At 34.2% G+C, this 21266-nt stretch overlaps 1 protein-coding gene across 3 annotated transcripts in view; it reads right to left on the bottom strand.

Annotated features, from left to right (window-relative positions):
* by (focal adhesion protein tensin) overlaps positions 1-21266 on the bottom strand; it is a 554755-nt gene that overhangs the window by 513806 nt on the left and 19683 nt on the right. For all 3 annotated transcript variants that reach the window (XM_089651274.1, XM_089651276.1, XM_089651275.1), the window contains exon 2: positions 15174-15323. In XM_089651274.1, coding sequence (XP_089507400.1) covers positions 15174-15257 — 84 coding nt within the window. In that variant the 5' untranslated portion in view covers positions 15258-15323. The remainder of the gene's footprint in view (positions 1-15173; positions 15324-21266) is intronic.

The following is a 21266-nucleotide window of genomic DNA, read 5'->3' as shown; positions in this document are numbered from 1 at the left end:
GAGCTAATGGACAGAACTGAATTAACAGAACTTGACAATTAAGTTTGAAATTTGAAGAATTGTTCAAATTCTCTGAAACAACCCGTCCTTAGTCAACAAACATGAAGATTTTTTATTTTGTGGAAACCAACATACTCGTACATGAAGTTGGGGAAACTATGATGCAACACCCATACGACAACCTACAGTCCGCCTCGGAACAGGAATACCTAGTGAGGAGGACTGTAAATATTTGACTGTGTTTTAAAAATAGTCATCATATTTAGGGATGATTGATCAGAATACTAAATATATCGAGATATTTTTTACTTCCGATGTGAACAGGAATTACAAATAATCACACATATACGGGATGATGTACCATGAACATGGTACCTACGTGATATTATGCGGTATGAACGTTACTCAAAGAAAGCATTCATTTCAAAGATGAAACCCCACTTGTGGGCATGACCATTCTGACAGTTGTGATAAGGGGTATACTCGTGTACTTAAGATCGCGGTGCTTGAGTGCTTCTTGAAGATTTCCAGAAGATCCGCAGCATCCACTAAATGGTTTATTTATGACCACCAACAGATGAGCCGAGATCGCTTTAACTGGGAATTAATTTAATACCAATTTATAGTAGCGGACTAACTTAGGCATATATATGTACATAGCTAGATATAATACATCTAAGGCAAGGCTAGCTATGTATGTTGTATGTATACTAGTACATAACTAAAGGCATTGTATAAAAGGTACAAGGTCCGGAAAATTAAAACCCTTTTAATTAAAATAATAATTCTTTGCACCAAAAGCTGCAAAATACGCTTTTAGAAACTACTAGGCAAGATCGAAGAAATAAAAGCTTAAAAAAGATATCGTTTTGCAAAGAATCATTAATTCTTTTTTAAACAAAAAGAAAAAAAAATTACGAATAACTTAATTAAGAGTTCGGTAAACAGTATACCTCGGGTTAAAAAGTCATAAAATTTGTACGTAGGTAGTTAAATACCTACCTACTTAATTGTAAAGCATTTATTTTATGTACCTATTTATTTCAAATAAAGAAATATACAATTTGTAGAAAGAAACTTCCCAATCTAAATGAGAATTCTTTTTTCAAACTTTCTTCGGGCAGGTAGGTACCATAATATTGAAAAAATCGAATAAGAAAGTACAAATAAACAAGACGATTTCACAATAGAAAAATATTTTTTTCTGAACCATTTATAATCCACCACCATCTTGATACGGAAATAGTACCTATAAACAAATTTATAGACAGATGAAATGAAAAATTGTCCAGTTAAAATAGTCGCTCAATTGTTATATAAAGTAGTTAGATATTTAAGTACCTACTTACAAATCGTACGATTACAGAGAAAATTTTGGTTAGATTTATTGCATAAAAAACACTTTTTTGGACGCGTAGTCACAGAACTAACAGTAAATAATAAGTTTATAATAATATATAATACGGGATTGGCAGCCCTGGCGTTTCAATATTTATATCAACGGGTGGAGCATTTATTAATAGAGGAAACTATGGATGTTAATAGTGACCTTAATTAATTTTAGATATAGACTGCCGCCATAAAATATCTTGGAGTTATCTTCCCTATAAAGTGCGGTTATTTCTGTACCTAGTCAGTATTGAAACATTATGGCTTCGAATGGGTTTCCCGTTCAAGGTTGAAAAGGGTATCTCTCTAAAATTGAATAGGTACTTTCTAGCTATCGAAAAAAGATCTAAATTTATTACGGAACATTTTCCGGAACAATCATAAAAAATATCAAACGTAATGTTATTAGAGACGTAAGAGATGGAATTTGGTAAAAAGATAGTAGTGTCCTCATCAATTTTTTCCAGTTTTCCAATCGGTTTATTGTATTATTTTTTTAATGATTAACTAATGTTTATAATACAAGGTTTTATGCATAGCACAAAGGATAACAAATTCCAGTTGGAGGCATTTAATTTACTCGGCAGATATTTTCAATTTGTATTGCTATTACAGACGACTAATTATTGCTTATAATAATGTGTTCTCATTGGTGCTATGCATAAAACCTTGTCTTATAAACATTAGTTTATTATCCTAATATTATTAAAAAAATAATAATATTAGGCAAGTCAAAATATTTCACCAACAAATGTAGATATAATATGTCTTGACGCCATCTAGTTGGGAAATTTAGCACTAACAAACCCTTTCCTACAAAAATAAAGTTGGTTGTTTAAAGGTGAAAAAATATAATAAGCAGTAATTGTTGATTGAAGTACTAGTACATATTGAATTATTTGGCGGATTGGAAATGAGCCGAAGTGGCTCAGTGGTCCAGAGCATCTGACCGGACATCAGAAGGTGCGGGTTATATTCCCGTCGGCGGCATTTAATTTTACTCGGGAGATATTTTCGATTTGTATTGATATTTCGGACGACTAATTATTGCTTATAATAATCGGTTTATTGTAGTTTTTTTATGTAATATATCTATCTATCCATATAAATACAAATGTAAATGTTTGTTTGGTCAAAATCTTAAATCTACGAAAGTTTTTCTCCGATTGCTTAGAAATTTTTACATAACGTTTAATTCGAACACGTGTGTGTTTCATATACTTGTATTACATAGATGTCACCTGTGACAGGTAAAAACATGCTTGTTTGAAAAACAGCGTCATCTGTTGGACAAACATGTTTTTTTTAAACTGCGCCATCTGTTGGACATAAAAGCAACACGCCATATTTTTTCTATATCTGCACAACCAACTGAGCCACAGCAACGTGGCGGGGTTAAGCTAGTATAAATAATAATAATACTGGCCTGATTTGTATAGCGCTTTTATGTGAAAAATTACTTCACTGGCGCTGCACAACTAATAAAACGTCATTGAAACACTAAAATTTGGCTAGTTTGTTCTATTTTTCATCTTACAGCCCCTTCGAAGGTATTATCAATGTTGATAATCTGGCGTGTAAATAGCACAGACCATCAGGGAATATTTTAAATCCCTATGAAAAAAATGGATTGATCAATGAATTCACTCTGCAGGAGAAGACAACTTATAAACCAGCCACCAAAATACATATAAACAGAAAGACTCACCAGAAAATAGCACTTGCAATTGAGTTCTTCTCCTTGATTCAGATTCGGTGGCAGACGGCAGATCAGCACAAAATATTTATTTGAATTCGCTCTATGAGATTATGAGATGTCAACAGCTCTCAAGAGAGTAGAATTATTAAATATGGTGAATCAGCACATTGTAATAATAAGTACTGCACATTATTGTGACAAAAAATATTTCAATCATTTTTGTCTTAAATAGACCTCTTTTGACAAATGATACAAACCGGATGAATCCAACTGATCAATGCAAAAGGTGTCGGTAATCCGTTACCATTCACCTGCAGAGCAAAATCCATCCAAAAATGACCAGAGATTTCTCTTTTGTCCATTATATATATTAAAAATTAATTAATTCAAATATGTATTTTAAAAATTAATTCACACTCATTTTAAATTAAATTTTAAATTTTAAATCGACTGCTTCTCCAATCAATCTGTGGTTCAGCCACATTTAGTCGAGTTTTGTGTGATATGTTTTATTATTATTTCGCTGAGGGAGACGTGGCACAATCGGGTTTATCAAGTGCTTAGGTCATTGACTAAAGTATAATACATCAATGGCTTAGGTCGAACTATGTCACATGTCACTATGTTAAAGCGGAGAAAATATGAGCTTGAAGAAGACTAGCCTCTCATTTCGATCAAACATGATTGAAACTGAAGAAGATATGTCTTTGAAACATTAAATTCTGCGAGATATTTCTTACCACAAGGGAAACTCTCTCGAGGTAACCGTCCATTCTCAAAACCCTCCGAGCTGTTGGAGTTTGTGTGCCCTTTGAGGACTGTCAACTATAAAGCTGTCATGAACTGTACATCCGTGTAACAAAAGTTCATTGATGTGCAAAAAAAACAAAGTAAGAGAAAGCACCGATCCCTGTGGGACGCCAAAAAGCATACTCTGTACGAATTTTAATAATTGGTGAATAGCTACTCAAGTGCTCAAAAAAGATTTCCTGAAACTTTATCAATATTATGTTCCATTAATGACCAACTGAGAAAGATAATGAACCTCTGAAAAATCATAATAAGACATTATATTTTTTCAGAGACCGGCGAAAAATGGCGAGTAATCGGAGTATTAATATACCTTTCGATGAAAATAGGAACTGATATAATATTTCATATCCAATTGTTATCATTATGACGTTAGGTAAAGCAGCATTAAAAAACGAAAAATAACCATTCAAATTTATAATGAAAATCGGATTAACAAATTATAAAATCCAAAATAATTGTCGAAATGAAAGATGTATTACCTACCTAATGCATCATTGGAAATAAAATGAGAAAGGTGAAACTAAATGGCTCTTCAAGAACCCTAATCGGAGATGAGATTACTTGTGGCTGTCGACAGCGAAACGCATGGACCGGGTTGCATTCTTGCGCATTACCATCAGCGCCGTATTAATTACACAAACGGCATGGAGGTGTTGGTTTCACCTGCACTTCATTCACTGATAGAAAAATATTTTTTTTCCAATTTAACACAAATAAAAATATTTTTTTAATTCTCTCAGTGCTCCTACCTACTAAAAATATCAGCCAGTGCCATAAACTCATACGTATTATATAAGTTATAAAGAGTCACGATAAATGCCGTTTTAGTAGAAATTCCGAAAGTTTGGGTTGGAAAACGGTAGCAAAAACACGTCTCATAAATTTATTTCCAAGTAGGTACTAAATTTTTCTAAAGTTTAAATCTTCGTGGGAGAACGCACAAAAGATCTTTCTAACATTTGAAACAGCTTCCCGAGCAAAGAGGCCAACGTAGAAAATAAGCTCCTCCAAGTTTCTTGCAAAAATACAGCGGGTCACTTGGGAACAAATAATTCTCCCCATGGAGCAACATAACCCTTTCAGACCTCTATTAAAACTGGCAGTGGTGAAAAATATTTGATGCTTTTATTAATTATTAATTACTAAAAATTGTTTGATAGCCGGTATTCAAACAAAAGTGGATACGAAAATTGCTGAACAATAATGTCACTGCAATTCGCACCTATAAAATATCATCAAATTATCATTTTCTCTTATTGTTACGTTCTTTTAAATTCTTCTATATTTCGCACTTGATATATTATTTTTAATTATTTTAATTTACTTTATGTAAACACTGTAACTCGCACATATATCATCAATTTATATTTTCTTATTTGCTTACCTAGTGGTACTTATTTTGGTTTTTTTTCAAAATTTTATTCTTCTTATAGTCTTTAAAATTCTACATTCCTTATTTTCTTTAATGTTCTATACTTTTAATATTTCTATTTAGTTTTTCTATATTTCATATTTGAAATATTCTTTTAAATTATTTTCATGTTCCTTAGGTAAACTTGTTTAATTCCGCTGCATGTCTTTTGGGGGTTTAAGTCACACATGCACAGAATATGTTTTTAGGGATAAGTCCGGGTTATTTTAATAATGTATGCGTATTTCTAAACCTGATAACTTTGATTTTATTGAGAAAAAAATGTATTTTAAAATATGTGCACGGTACGAATGGGTTAAAGGCTGCTTATTTTATTTTCATCCGGGGGTGGCGCTTTATCGGGAGGGAAAATTATTAGAAGAAGATAAAACTTCATGAAACTGGACGCTGGATCGTCGCCTGGGTAATGTTTGTTTACGATGGGAAACAGAGAAATTTAATAAAAGGAAATCAGCACTGGAATTCTTTTCCATTCTGGAAAGTATCATGCACCAAATAGTGAATTCTTTTGATATAACTTATTGAAAATCTTTCATTTAATTTTCAGAGTTTGTTCATCCGTTTGTCTGATATGATTAGAGATTTTCACGGAAAAAACATATTAACCTTTAGCGACTACCTATTTTTTTATTTTATTACTAAACCTTCGTCTTTAGGCTAAAGTTTAGCCTAAAGACGAATACGGCGTAATACCCGAAATATAAATCACTATAATCTGTTTGATTTGTCCATTTTAAACTCGGAAATTGAGCTCCAGGAATATCAATGTAAACTTTTCTATTGCGATTTTTAAGGTCTACACAACTATTTTCAGCTCAAAATGGCGGTTTCATTTTAATGTGTCTGGTTTCTGCTGAAAAATAATTGGAACTGATTAAGTCAATAATTAAAACGCGCGATAAATTACCTACCTAAGTATAATATAATATTTTTATAGAAATATATTTTCAAAATTGGAACTGCTGTGTCAAGAATTCAGACTCTCCCGTTATTTTTCACGGGTCTGCGCTAGTAAATTCATATTTTGGGAACTGATTTTGTACGTTCAATTCATCGGCTGGCTTAGTCCTCCATCACGACACTAGGAGGTTTTTAAAAATTGTCAAGTTTTTCGAAACCCGGGAATGTTAGTCTTTCTTTTATAAATAAAATTTTAAAAATTATCCAAGAATAACGTAAGTAGGTAATGTAATCGACTAAATTAATAAGTAATCCGATTAAAAACGGGATTTCAAGCTGTTTCCTGATAAATTTTTAGTAAATTCCTAATGTATCGTAACACGTGTTCATGCACCTGCATTTGCTTTTATTACATATAATGACGAAATGCGAAAATATTAGGCTTTTATGAACACAGCGTGATAATATTTTCGCATTTTACCAAAATATTTCAGGAAACCTATTAATGCATTCGTTAAGGGCCTGCAATCCCGTATTTAATCGGATTACCAATAATTTGAAGAGATTTTAAATATACTAGCAATACTCATGTTTCTTTGTGTAGTCGCTAAATATGACAAGAGACTTTAGAAGTGAGTGCTATCTCAAGGTCAATTATTTTTGTAACAATGTCACGAGCGAAAAAAAGTTCAGTGTTAAAGGGTACAACTTATTTTTATAACTGAGAACAAAACGCTAGTGAAACCGGGTCGAGTACTTGACTTGTGGTTGTGTCAGAGTGCTATGTTTGGAAAATACGACCTAATTTATATTAATGAAGCCGAAAAACATGAAAAATTAAAAAAAAAAAAATTTCCGATATTTTTTAGTTTGCTGAAAAATCTTCACTAAGCATATTTTATCGATAAACGATGAAGACACAGAAACAATGCTGCTCAAATTGAACACATCGTAACCTCAATTTTTCAAATGGACACATTTTTCACCTTAATTTTGCGTAATAATTTTTCGTACAAAAGATAATTACAATAGAGTACAACGCAATTTCAATTCACAAAGTAAATTATACAAAGTATTTAATTCCTTCTTTAATCTCCAATAAATTACGTAAATACTTCAGACATCCCATCAATATTCATTATCTCCCCTAATTAGCATTTCAGAAGTGCTTTATATTCCATTTGTTAGAATTGTAGCCATTACAATGATCGTTTTATTGTGTTCAGTGAATGCGGATTGAGTTAACAGGCAGTGGAAAAGGAATAAGATTTCTTGTAGCCATTCAATTACAAAATATAAGAAGGACCCTTTGATAAAATCTGGGAAACAGGACCTCTAAGCCATTTGAGACCCTGATAAAATATATGGGAATTAAGCTTAGTATAAATGGGACCTTAGCCAAAATATCTAAATCAATCTTTTACTGCCAAAGAACAACATAAATTTATTTCTTTCTCTCTTTTTTTTACATACACTCCACAGAGTAATAAAACAAACTTTAGTCGTATGTATGTAGGTACGGTTAATCTTTAATTTCTTCTGCGAATGTTTAAATGCTTCGGTTGTTTATCGTTACTCATCTTGTAGAGTAAATATGGAGAATTAATCAACTTCTATAGATTGATAACTTCGGGCTTTTTGTATGAAACAAATTGGACCTAAAAACCATAGATATGCCAATATATAGAAAGTAAAATTCTCATTCGAAACCTATTTATTATACTCTACACCAATAAAAACTTTGAAAGTTTATTCCATAGATTTTCATAGGTGGATATAGTTAGGCAAACATATGACGTCACAATATTTTGGTTTCAGTTTTCCATTGGAGTTATACCCCCCCCTGGTATGGAGAAAAGCAACATAAAATACATTAGAAAAAAATATATATATATTACATTGGAAGCTTTTGAATTCTGGGTATTTAGTCCAATTCAATAGTACCTACTCCTTTCCCAACTACACGCATAAGTTTACCTTAGGAAAAAATAATATTACACAAAATTGTATACTGTAAACTGCTATTCATGTAAAGTATGTAATAAAAAATCCGTCTCTAACTCCGGTACAATTGGGTACAATGAACTCGAGGACATTTTCTTTGAATTGCTTCATCTTCAAAACTGGATTTTTTTGTTTGGAAAATCTAGTATGCGATAAGGCATATTTAGTATAATATTTTTAACAGAATACTATTTTAATTGCCATTTTCAAAAATTGGAACGGATTTGTCAGAAATCCAAACTAACTATATTTAGACGAGAACGAAACGGACAAATTTGTTCCACTTTTAACCGCCAATTAGTCTAATTTGACTTTCAACGCTCTAACGCCGAACGACCGGAAACTACCGAATCGATTCCCCGCGCACTGCTACTCGTGTGATAATAGTAAAACACGTAAAAATTTAAATAAAAGGTAAGAGATGGTTCAACCTTCAACACTGGCAGTTTTTAAAATTATCATATGTCGTTTACCTTCTGAAATGCTTTGACGTTTTTGGCGTAGGTTTAATGGGGAATAAATGTATGAATGCAAGAAAGGAAGATACGGGGCAGAAAAAATGTTGACGAAAGTTGAAATCTCCGAAAGTATAATAGTTTGACCGATGTCATACTATTCTATTCCGGACATTAGTGTCAAAGATTCGGGTCAGGAATAAGAGACGTGAGATCAAAATAACCATGATAACTAATTTTCTTCTATGTTTTGTAAATCTTAATTACTCTATTTGTAGCTCACTTCGGTCTAAAAATATTTTAGTGCCCATTTACCTAGACGTTATACTCCTATAATATTCCTTAAAAATACAGGATAACGATAATCGTGGTTTTCGGAATAAATTCTCAAATACTAGGGACATTTTCGCCAAAGTTTGTACATTGCGTTATTGTCATGTCTCACGATTTTGATTGGTTTTTTAGTTAGGTGTTAATGGAATATTGAAAAATTATATATCTTTAAATGTAAATTTACTTTCTTTAGTCAGTTAAATACAACTATCGAACCGATATGTACTTTTTATTTTATTATTTGGATAAAAAGGTTGTGTGTTTTTACCATGTCCCATTTCTGCATTCAATAAAACAAAGAATGATTTCGTAATTATTGTTAGCTGTATAAGATTAATTACTTACATTACATATTTTTTGGAAAATATACGATTTTTTATGTAAATTTTGACCAACATTGAAAAAAATCATGTTTTGCTTTTCTTTTATAGAACCCGGTAGTTACATTCCGTGACCATATATAAGTCATTTTTGGTGTTTTTACCTATTAATAGTTTGTAAAATTTTAAGCAATTATGTTTGTTCCTTCACGCCGATTTGCTTTTAACAGGCCGTGTGCTGACCAATAGTATGGTCAGAATTTGAACTGTACAGTTTGAATTCACACACGTCAACTATATTCACGGAGTGCCGTGAGCCGTAGAATCACATCGAAACGTTCGTTTTGTCAAAACTAATGTGTGTACTCTCGCCGGTTATTTATCGGAATAATCCCTCAAACGTATTTTATCGCAACTATCGCAATCCAATTCAACATACGAGTGCTACCGTACAACGATCACCGTTCTAGTGCTGACAGATGATTCTCGAGATGTAGATTTAATTCGCCACCCGGTAAGCTGACTGTGAATTAACCTTACAAATTATTGATAAATTTAAAATGTTTACTGAAGAATGCACATTATAACCCCCCATTAGTATTCTGGTCTTTGAAAGTACGTATTATGGTAGTTAGTACAGAATTTCTAAACTGAAAAAAATCCCGACTTCTAGTAATCTGGTATTGGTGGAAACTTAAAAATAAAACGTAAAAGTAACGGGATGGAAAGCCTAAAAACGTATATAGACTTTGGTGAAAATACCCCTTTACTCAATAGGGTCTAAAGAAACTGGTGCCGTACAGCACTGAAGCAGAAAGCAATGGGACGAATGATGCTAAATATATCGCCGCGGGAACATAAAAAAAACTAATAGAACCATCAACAAACTAAAACAATAGTCGTTTAAGATGGCTAAACCCAAGCGATTCTGAACTGGGCACATAGCACGTATCGAAAATAACAGGGGCGAAGAAAGGCGTATAAGAGACCTAGGAAAGGTCGCAAAAACCAAGGAAGATCAAAGGCACGCTGTTCTTTCGACATCAAACAAAGTCGATAAAGACTGTTATTGACAGCAAGAAGAAATGAACAACGTGGTAGGTCTAACATTCTCCAAATAGTCAATGTAAGAAGACGTCGAAAATGGGGATGAGTCTAGTCTGCATTCTTGTAAGACTGGTCGCTATTTAACATAATTTAAACAAGCAATGCCAATCTTAGGTGAGCTGAATCATTGCCTATATAGCGCAATAAAGACTCCTCTAAAATAGCCGGTAAGATAATAAATTTCTGTCGAGAAAGGAAAGCAAACTCTAAAAATGTTCAGAGTCATAAAAATAAATATTATTGCTGGAAAATGAAAACCTTCACGGCCAAACATTATTGGGAACATCTACAACTCAATAAATTACATGTGATTATGTTAAATATTCCTTGTGAAGTGCGTAAAAACAAACATACATTAAAAATATTTTCATTTCATAATGTTTTTATTTTAGGATTAATATTATGTGACGACTTGGCAGAGGGGTGCGATCTTTGGCAAAGAGCCCAGAGGTCTGGGTCATGGGTTCACGGGAATCTGGGTCAGCGATTCAAAACCAGGAAAAGTTAAAATAAAATATGTTAATATAAACACATTAATTTGTTTTAATCCATTTATTTTAACAAATCTCTTCCGGTTTCGGAAGTACCCTTCCTTGTTTGTCTCATTTCATCATCTCATTTCAGCCGATCACATGTTTAATTAGGACACAGGGGTTAAAATTCATCACCGTAATAATAAAGGGAAAATATTAGATTACAATTTGTTTGACTTTCAAAGTGTGTATGCTCATTAGATTCAAAGGTAATGTTTCACAGCCCATATCTCAGAACTCGACTTTGACGGCCTCGGTAGTCGAGGGGTAAGGCTCTCGACTAGCATGCTGGGGGTAGCGGGTTCAATTGCCTTTGTGAGCAAGTACGTTTTATTTGATTAATTTTGTGTTATTTCATATTAGCTTAATCTTGCCGAGTGGAAGATACTTTCAGTATCGCCCTGATGTAAGATCACTATTCAGTATTGAAATGCTGCTTGAAATGGCTTTGGCCGTGTTTAGTGATCAACTCTGAATAGCCAGGTACTTCTCCACCTTCCCTTTCCCCATCTCCATCCCTTCCCTACTAACTTCAGTCTCACCCCAATTGTGGATACTACAGTCTCACTGGTTCCAGACGATTGGGAGCAGTCGGAACTTTTGTGCGGTTTCACATAAAAAAATTAAAAAGCATTTGAAATTAGTAAAACCCCCAGTAATAATTCTAATATATTGAATAACCAAGTAAATTTGTCTTGTAGCCCTATTCTAAACATGATTACCAGTAAGACGGGGTTTGTTCCTCCCGTAAACCCCTTCATTACTCCTTCCCCATTGTTCATCACCCACTCTTCCTCAGAGTGTTTACTCATCTTCTCGTTTGTAGCTAATGTAATACAAAAACAAAAAATCTCAAACAATACCAAACATGAAGTTTGGCAGCAATTACAAAATGGCGCATTTTAAATCTTTATAGAAAATTCGTCAACATGAAAAATATAATTAAATGAAAGGTCAGTAAACCTATTGTAAAAATAAAGTTTATCAAATAAAATAATTAATAAATCCCTTTCTAAAACAAAACATTTCTAAAGCATGGGATAAGTAAAAGGGTAAACTTTGTTAGCTAGTGAGTAAAAAGCCAGTTAGGTACGAAAAGCTGTGTGATATATTTTTTCGGTAGGTAATAAAGGTACCGCTTTTAATTCCAACCGCGATGACATAAAAATGAAATAAAAAATATATAAATATTTACGTAATACAACCGAATGCGAGGATTCTGCCACGCCTGGGAATACATTCCAACGGGAAACAGCGTGACGTGATGTTACATATGAATACATTATTTGATATTCTAAACACCCCCTAATTCAGAGTGCTACATATTCTAAGTAGTTATACCCCTGGTATAAAACCACCGTTCAGAATCGAAACGTTGCTTTAAATGGCTTTAACCATGTGTAATGACCAAGTCTGAATAGCTGGGTTCTTCCCAACCTTTCACTTCCTCGTCTCTTTCCCTTCTACCTACTTCTATCAGCTTCACAACATTCCACAAATGGGGATATTTCAGTACCGGTTGCCGGACAACTCAACACAATGACTATTCTAAACAAACTTTAAAAAGTGATGTGAAATCATGATAAGTTATGAATCAAAAACTAGGTTAAATAGATTACTTACGTTAGGTTTATATGTTAGTTTTTTGTGATGGCTTACTTAGCTTATTGTGTTGAGTTATCACGGAACCCATCGTACAACTGATTCCGGGCAGCTGAAAGCAGTTGGGACTCTTGTGCGGCATTATTTAAAATAGGAATTAATATTTAAAAAAATGGTTCTTATTTAAGCTTCACATCTATCACTCCACGACTGACAATTGTACAAATATTACAGCACAGCGCACAAAATTTGTCAATCTTACAATTGTGTTTTTTTGTAGTTATGTATCATTTGGAAGTGAATGGTTGAAAAGTCAAAGAAGCCCGTGGAAGACATGGCACGATCAAGGTTAACAAATACTTATTATAATACAATAACAGTATTTCCCATTTTAAAATGCACTCCGTTAACAGGTACACTAGAATTCACAAATGTAAAATGGAATCTGAATTCCGAACCCCTACGGATTCCGCAAAGTACAAAAATATACCAAGATAGATTTTTTTCGTTTTAATACGATAGATTTTTGGGTAAAATAGAGGCTCTGAAATAGAGGTCATGAAAATGTCTTTACAGGGGTCGTGAGGACAATTGATGAATAGATAAAATAAAAAATCTCTATAAATAAGTTGCGAAGCACAAGCGTGTTTTTCCTGAACATTTCCTGGCTCCGCCATCTCTTTTTGTTCGGATATTCCAAATTCCCATATTTTCATTTGTCTCTACACAAAAATTCAAACAATGAAAACATGCAAATTGTTATTCATATACATAATATAATAGATGCTATTTTTTCCGCAACCAAATCGCCACATAAGATTTAATAACTGGACGGATTTGGTATTCTACATTTTTCAACACAGAATAATAGTGCCTTTCCTTTAAGACATAATAGTAATAACAACTAGCGCAGACCCGCAAAAAATCACGGGATATTATAATATGATAAAAATATTTTTTTGTTAAAATTTTATATTAATAATAGGTAAGCACTTTATAGCTTGTCTGAATTTGTTCAAACAAACATTTCCATTTTTGAAAATGACACTTAAATTCAAAGCAAAACCGAAATCAAAATTTCATTGAACCGGAGTTGCAGATACAATCGAAATTAGTATTTTATATTATATTGACTTAACATTTGTATAGAGCAGGTTTTACGCTGTTTCACGTCAAGTGCGCTTAATCTAGTCATCATAGATGACCAATCATTTTTTGTTGAAATATTATAGTACCTACTTGTAGGTAGGTACCTACTTTGTCGCTTATCTGAATTCTTCACACAAGCAGTTCCGATTTTGAAAAGTGATTTCACACAAGATACTTTTAAAAATGTGTCATTGTGAGCCATTCAGAATATATCTGAGCACGTGTTCAATGCAGGTGGGCTTGTCCGAATAATGACCGAGATGCAAAAATATTATTATTTTGAATAACACGTGTTCGGACTTCCTCATAACATATTTGTGCTTTACTGAAGGTTTGTTATGAAATTTGTCGAATCATTCGTTAGAGGCCTCCTGTCCCGTTTTTAACAAGAAAACGAATAATTTGACCAGATTTTTAATAAATAACAATATTTCATATCAGTTAGTATTCTTCTTGCGATATCTTCGTCTTGACCCTTTGAAAATAAGCGCGACTTGATTTTAATACATCAGCGAAAACCTATAGGTTGAATAATTACATATTTTACTGTACACTGTGGCTCCTTCCAGAACTTCAGAAGATTCTCGATCTAGAATCATCGACGCACTCCGCCACACAGTTTGGAACCTTATAGAGCCTTCTTGAACTTTCTCCTTCCAGAACTTTCTAGAGCATTCGAGAACCTTCATGAACTTTCTGGAACCTTCCAGACTCACCGACGCAGTCAGCGGGCCCATTCTGAAATAATCTGAAGCGTTCACATCCTTCCCATAACAACCCACACTCAGCCACCCCCACCAAACTCTCTTACTTTCGATGTGACACCAGTTCCTATCTACCACCATAACCACCGGTGGCAGCGGCTGGCTGTGAAAAAAATTTGGCGGATAGGGAAACACGTGTTTTTTAATAATATATACTAAATTAGATTATAAAATATTACTACTGTTGCTTACCAAAATAAAATTAAAAGTAAAATGTTGAATTTTAATCGCGTGATTTTGCAAACATTTAGTTGCCGCTGCTGTCGCATCGTTTTATAATGTGTTTGGTTTTTTACATGTATATTTCGACACGTAGAAGATTTCACTCTACCTTCGCAAATTTAGCAGCTCCGTGTGACTGTCTACTAGCAGATATAACAAGTGGCGATCACTCGCCACGGCAACGTAGCAGCGACGAAATCGTTTTGTGTGGCCGAGGCTTAAATATCCTAAGGCGTGCCTGGTAAAATAAATAGCTGCTATATTTTAAGGCGAACTCCGTAACAGAGCTTTAGGTTGGAATTGGCTCTGGACCAAAAATCCACGGACTGTCCTAAAAAGGGAAAATATTCCTAGTTGCACAATCAAAAAAAATATTTTAAAAAATGTCAGATATATTTATGTATTGCTTTCCTCGGGTACTAAATAAAATAATTAGTAATGTTTCACTTACCGGTACAAGGAGGGGCTCAAGGGTGGCGCACCGTACGGGGGGCCTCTTTCGGCGCAGCCCAAAGCAGTTCCACAGGAAGGGCATAGCGCCCGCTGCTCGCTGCTGGGGCCCCGCTCGGCCGCAGTCCCTAGGGCTCTAAACACGTCACTACTGGAACAATGAAATAAATCAGAGTTAATAAAGAGCTTAAGTAATTTTGTATCAATCAATATAAGATTATAATCCATTTCGTAATAAAATATTAGTTCAATTCGAATGTTCGGAATACGTGTTCAAGCAGGTTTGCTTTTCTTGATAAACATAGTGACGAAAGCGACAATATTACAATTTTTATGAAAACCTCTTCCGACTTTCTAATAGCATATTCGTGTTTTACCGATAGTTTGTTAGAAAACCTGTCAATTAATTCGTTATAGGCCTGCAGTCCCGTTTTTAACAGGAATAAGAATAATTTGACCAGATTTTTAATAAATTTTTACTCCAGTAAGTTTACTCCGTGTGATATCGTCATCCGGTTATTTTTGTGGGTCTATTGCTCTATGACCAAAGAAGGCCTTGTGTAGTTTTTCATGTTTAAGTTTGAATATCGGGGTCAAATTTATGTAATGCGCTTATTCCTAAGGACGGGTTGTTTCGGAGAATTTGAATAATTCTTCAAATTTCATAGTTAATTTTCAAATTCTGTAAAACATTTTTTCAAGTTCAGTTATAATATCAGTTTTCTCAACAACTAGCCTATAATGATATAATAACAGAACTTGAATAGGACTTTCACAGAACCCGAAAATGAACCTTGAAATTTGATGAATTGTTCAAATTCCTCGTTACCTACCGACTGGTTCCTCTTTGTATAATTTTATTTATTTATTTATGTCTATTCTTGAATACACATTTTACAAATGAATACAGTGGTTTATATTGTAGTACAGAGAAAAAAGTACAGAAAAAGGGGATAAAAAATATAAAAAATAAAGAACATAGGTTGATATTTGTAAAACTGTGTGTGGGTGATGTTGTATGTTACGTGAACACCTCACTAGGAAAACCTGTGCTGAGGTGTTTACGTGTTTGTGATTAAGTGTGACAGGTAGACGTGTTGTAGTAGAAAGTTATTTTATTAATTTTTTTTTCACAGACATATATTGAAACATGAAAACACACATTTATATGTGCGTGTATGTATTTTTGGATAATTCTTAAAGAACGTGTATAATATTTAATTTTACTTATCATATTTTGGTTATGTTTGGTTTGGAATTATAATCTTTTGAATAAAGTGAATATTTTGATTTTTTATCCAGGCTACGATATGTTTTTTGAGAAAGTTTGTAGGTGTATTTGTAGTCATTAGTTGTTTCAAAGTAATGGGCATACTGTTTAAAAGTTTGGTTGCGTAGTATTGAAAGTGTCTTTGTCCGTGTGTGGTGTGTGTTATCGGAATGTTCAGTGTTTTATTTGTTGATGACCTTAATGATAATACCTTATCTATTCTACTGGTGAAGATCAGTGGATGATCTCGTATAATAATGATGAGTAACAATAATACTGAAGCTAAGATACACTATTTACAAGTATATTGTCGCACTACTGATAGTCGTTACTTAGAAGAAAGCTACTAGTAAAAAGACATGAAACAAAAGAAGACCTACCCATTTGTACTATTTGGCATTACCATGCTGTCTCTTTCATACATTTAGAAATACGTTCATTACAATTAGGTAACTAGCCGATGGTCGCCGGTTCAAATCCCGGCATTCGCAAAGTAAATTTTATTTAATAATTTTGTGTTATTTCACAATTTATTCATTTAAAATAATGTGTAGTATACTTGCGGCACGTTCCAAAGTGGAAGATACTCTCAGTATCGCCCTGGTGTTAGACCACCATTCAGAATTGAAACGTTGTTTGAAATCACTTTAGCCGTGTTTGTTGACCAGATCTGAATAGCTAGGTACTCCCCCACCTTCCTCTTAGCCATTTCCTTCCCTCCACACTACCTTCAGCCTCACAACATACCCCAATTGTGGATACCATAGTCTCACTGGGAGCAGTTGGGACTCTTGTGCGGTATTCACATAAAAAAAGTATACTCAGTTTGGATTATTTAAATAATGGCGTAAAGATAAATATGTTTTATTCATAATCTGAAACATTGTATTATTATGTTATTTTTTAAACGTACCTTGTAAAAAAAAATATTAATTTAACAAAAACAAATAAATAAATAATATTTTGACCATCAAAATCGACATTTCATACAATTTCAGACTGTAATTCTGTATTGAAAAAAACAACGGGTCTCACAAGGAGATTACTAAACATAGAAAAGCAATTAAATGCTACTTTTCGATTGCAAATAGTAGTTCTCTAACCAGCATAATCCTGAACGTGTCTTCACTCTATAATGTATCTGTGGTCAAAGAATGCCCGCTGCATTCACTCCCCGGCGGAATTCATGAGATCCACAGGGCGACGCCTGAGGCCCTAAACTGGCTCACTGACCTAGATGTTCCCCTCTGACCCCCACCATACGAAAGAAGAAGACTGTATAATTAAAAGTAAATATTTTGTTAAATTTTAAAATCCATAAAAATGTGAAAAAAACTAATTTAAACATTTAATTCGCATTTGGCATTTAATTCAGCTTTGAAACCCGCAATCTCTGGCCAAGATCTCCTCAATATTCTAGTGATTCTGCTAATAATATTATGTGGAGAAGGAGAAACACCCTTCAAAAACCTGTCAAAGCAAATCCGTCAGTTATTATTGACGATGATATTGCCGAGTAACCATCGATCCCGAGCTAACTACCTTCCTTACATATCTCCACTCCGAAAATTGGCTCGCGTCAATTTGTCTAGTTAGTATGGACACGAGACTTCACAAAGTCATATTATTTATGCTTCCCGCCAGCTGTAATATATTATACCCACTGTCTCCTTATGTTTTTGATGCATTTCCACTGTGTTCGTGTGGGCAAATCTCATAACAACCCGCAGAGAAGACACTAAAGGTACGATTCCGTCTACGGTAGACTGCGAACCGCAGATTTAATAATGATTATTGATATTAAATTAACATTTAGTGTTAAGTCTGCAGTCTGCCGCTGCAGTTTGCAGTCTGCCACTGACCTCGGAATCGTAGCTTTACACATAAACTCAAGGTTTCAACTGCACCTCTGGTCTGGAGCCCCAAAGTATCTCTGCAGAAACGGGTGGTCCGTTTGATAGATCCCCTATTTTGTCCTTGTTCTATCGGTATTTCAATGGAAAATGCTCCGAGGAACTAGCGTCACTGGTCCCTTTGTTGCGCATAGTCATAGCGCTAAACGCGCGCCCAACATTTGTACTCGGTTGAAATTTATTACATGAGAACGGGTTGTTTCTACGGCTCGCTCGGCTGTGAAATGATTCGCCAGCCTCGGTGTTTCCTCCTACCTCCTACAACATGGAGTTCTCTCCTTCCTCTCCTCAAAAAGACCCTCCACATTGAACTTGATAATATTAAACCAATTGACGTTGAAACTGCAGATCATCCATCATCCATCCGAGGCTATTTACCTTCCTCTCCAATCTCCGCTCCGTAAATTACCTCGTATCAATCTATCAAGCTGGTTAGTATTGAGACAAGACTTAACGAATTCACATTTATGCTTTCCGTCAGCTGGAATAATATATTGACGTCCTGCTGCTGATATGAATACACCATTATGTTGTAGAAGCATCTAAATCTGAATGCATTTCCGCTGTGTTCGCATACGGAAGGTAATCTTTTTGTTTACAAAAAGTATCTATGTATCTCAAAACGTCTTTTAAAACATAAAAAATAAATAAAGTTGGTTTGTAACTGAGGTTTGTACCTTTCTTCCCAAAGAATGAAGTCGACAACTCTACCAAACTCGCCAAATTCAGATCGGGTAAAACCGACATTTATTTTGTATATTCCTCTAATGTCATCCGATTTCAGAGAAATGCGGGTGTGTGCGTGATTGCCACCAAGAATGCATTGTCTGCAGAGTTTCAGCTCGATCGGATGTCGGGAAGTAAGTTAATTTCCGCTTCCATGATTCAATCCGCATTCATGCATTATTACCGAAAACAAAACTAAATAAAAAACAATCAAAAAAATTGGTAATGAGAGTTGAGAATCATTACCCTGAGAGATCATGGCACGTTAATTGAACTATATTATTATTTGACCAACCTTCATCTTTAGCATCTCCTTCCCATAGCAAACCTCCACATTTGGGGACACCATAGTCTCGCTGACTCCTTACAGTTGGAAAATCACATAGGTCTTTTAAAAAAATGGTTTTTAAATAATCGATGTACTTTATTTTATTTATTTATTATTATATAACATTAAAAAAATATATATGAATTTAAATTTAAATAAAAATAAAATAAAATTAAAAAAAAAAAAACAAATAAAATAAAAACCGTTAACAAGGGGCTCTCAAATTCAAAGGATGGTCAATTGTACCTGAGATTTGTACAGGTTTAGCAGCTGGTCACCATTGAAGTATCTGATTAAGATATAACATTGTTTCGGAAGCGGATATTTCGTTTGTGCTCATGACTAATATACAAACAAGAAGCCGGCAAGAGAAATGAGATCTGAAAGGGCGGCTGTGTTTTGGATACGAACAGAACTTATTGTTTATTCAGATATTATCTCATCTCCAACGGTCCGCCATCTGCCAATGCTGTGCTAAATGTTCTCAACCATCTTAACTGCCCGTAATAAACATTTGATAGGTATTACTGAATTCCTAATAAAGTCATTTATTAGGCATTTATAGAATATTACAAATTATTTTGCAGTGATTTTCACGAGAATATTGTCACCATTAAAAAGAAAATTAAAGTAAAAACGATAATGGTCGTAAAACTGTGGGCTCCTTGAGTGCGGACCCAAAGGTTGTTGGTTCAAAACCCATCAGCAAGTGTTTGGGAGGTGCTTTCAATTTGGCAGGCAGGTATGGGTAACTCCGCCAGGGAACCATCTATTGGATAACCAAAACCTCCGCCATAATCACACGTCACCCCAAGTGGTTCGCTACGTTTTGTGACTTAGCAGGGGTGCCTGGGTTCATGGGGTGAGGTTTGTCCGGGTCTTTGCGTTTGCCCACCAACTGCATGGCAGACCGGATTGTCAGAGACTGGTCTCAGAACATCACCTAGCATCGCAGTGGGAGGGTTGGATTCATATGTCTGTCACTCCTGGACACACTGACCCCCAGATACCTACCCAGTTTGTAGTTATAGATGCAATAATATATGTTAAAGCGTATTTTTGAAATTTTATAAAACACTCTTAAACTCTTAAAAATCAGTTTTTAGCTCCTCCTAAACAATAACGTTTTTTACACACGGGGGTATTTATGCGTTGACGACGCTATCAATATTATCGTTCTTGAAATGGCTTTACCTAATTGCGTAACCAGATCTGAAGTAAGTGACTACACAGCTTTCCTCCAGGTGTTTACTGATTCTATATATTTGACAGAGCTTTAACTTCGTCTTTTGACATACTTACTTCTGAATACGGTTTTTTCAAATAGGTATGTCTAACATCTATATTACGCATACAATGTAAATATCACTGATGAACAATGGCCAGTTGTTTCACAGAACTTGAACTGTTACAAGTTTACAAGTTCTGTTATTGTTCCATTCAACAGAATTTGGTTACAACTTGAATATTAACATTGAAATTAAATGAATTGTTCAATTTCTGTGAAACAACTGACCCTAAGTCTTGGACAGCCGTAGGGTATACTTTAAGTTATAATGAATTTTTATTATTGTTACTTACATTCATAAAATCATTTATTAATACACCATCTTCTGAGGTTTGATTCTTTTGATAGAATTGTAAAACCATTTTGGCAAAAACACCATTATGAAAAAAGTTAAACCCCAGCAAAGTTGCCTGCAGGGCCAAGCTGTAAATACCAGCGTAATTGGGTTGTAAGCTACCGATAATAAACAATAATAGACAGATTATAAAACAACCACTAACCATGTTCTGCGGCAACAGGCGAATTGTAAATAAAAAATAAAAACTCATAATATACCAGTTATATGACTG

Source organism: Hesperophylax consimilis, chromosome 4 (assembly GCF_061612785.1).
Source record: "Hesperophylax consimilis isolate HC1 chromosome 4, BYU_Hcon_1.0, whole genome shotgun sequence".
NCBI classification, from domain to species: domain Eukaryota; kingdom Metazoa; phylum Arthropoda; class Insecta; order Trichoptera; family Limnephilidae; genus Hesperophylax; species Hesperophylax consimilis.
Note: the sequence above shows the minus strand (reverse complement) of the source record. Positions and strands in the feature narration are given on the sequence as shown.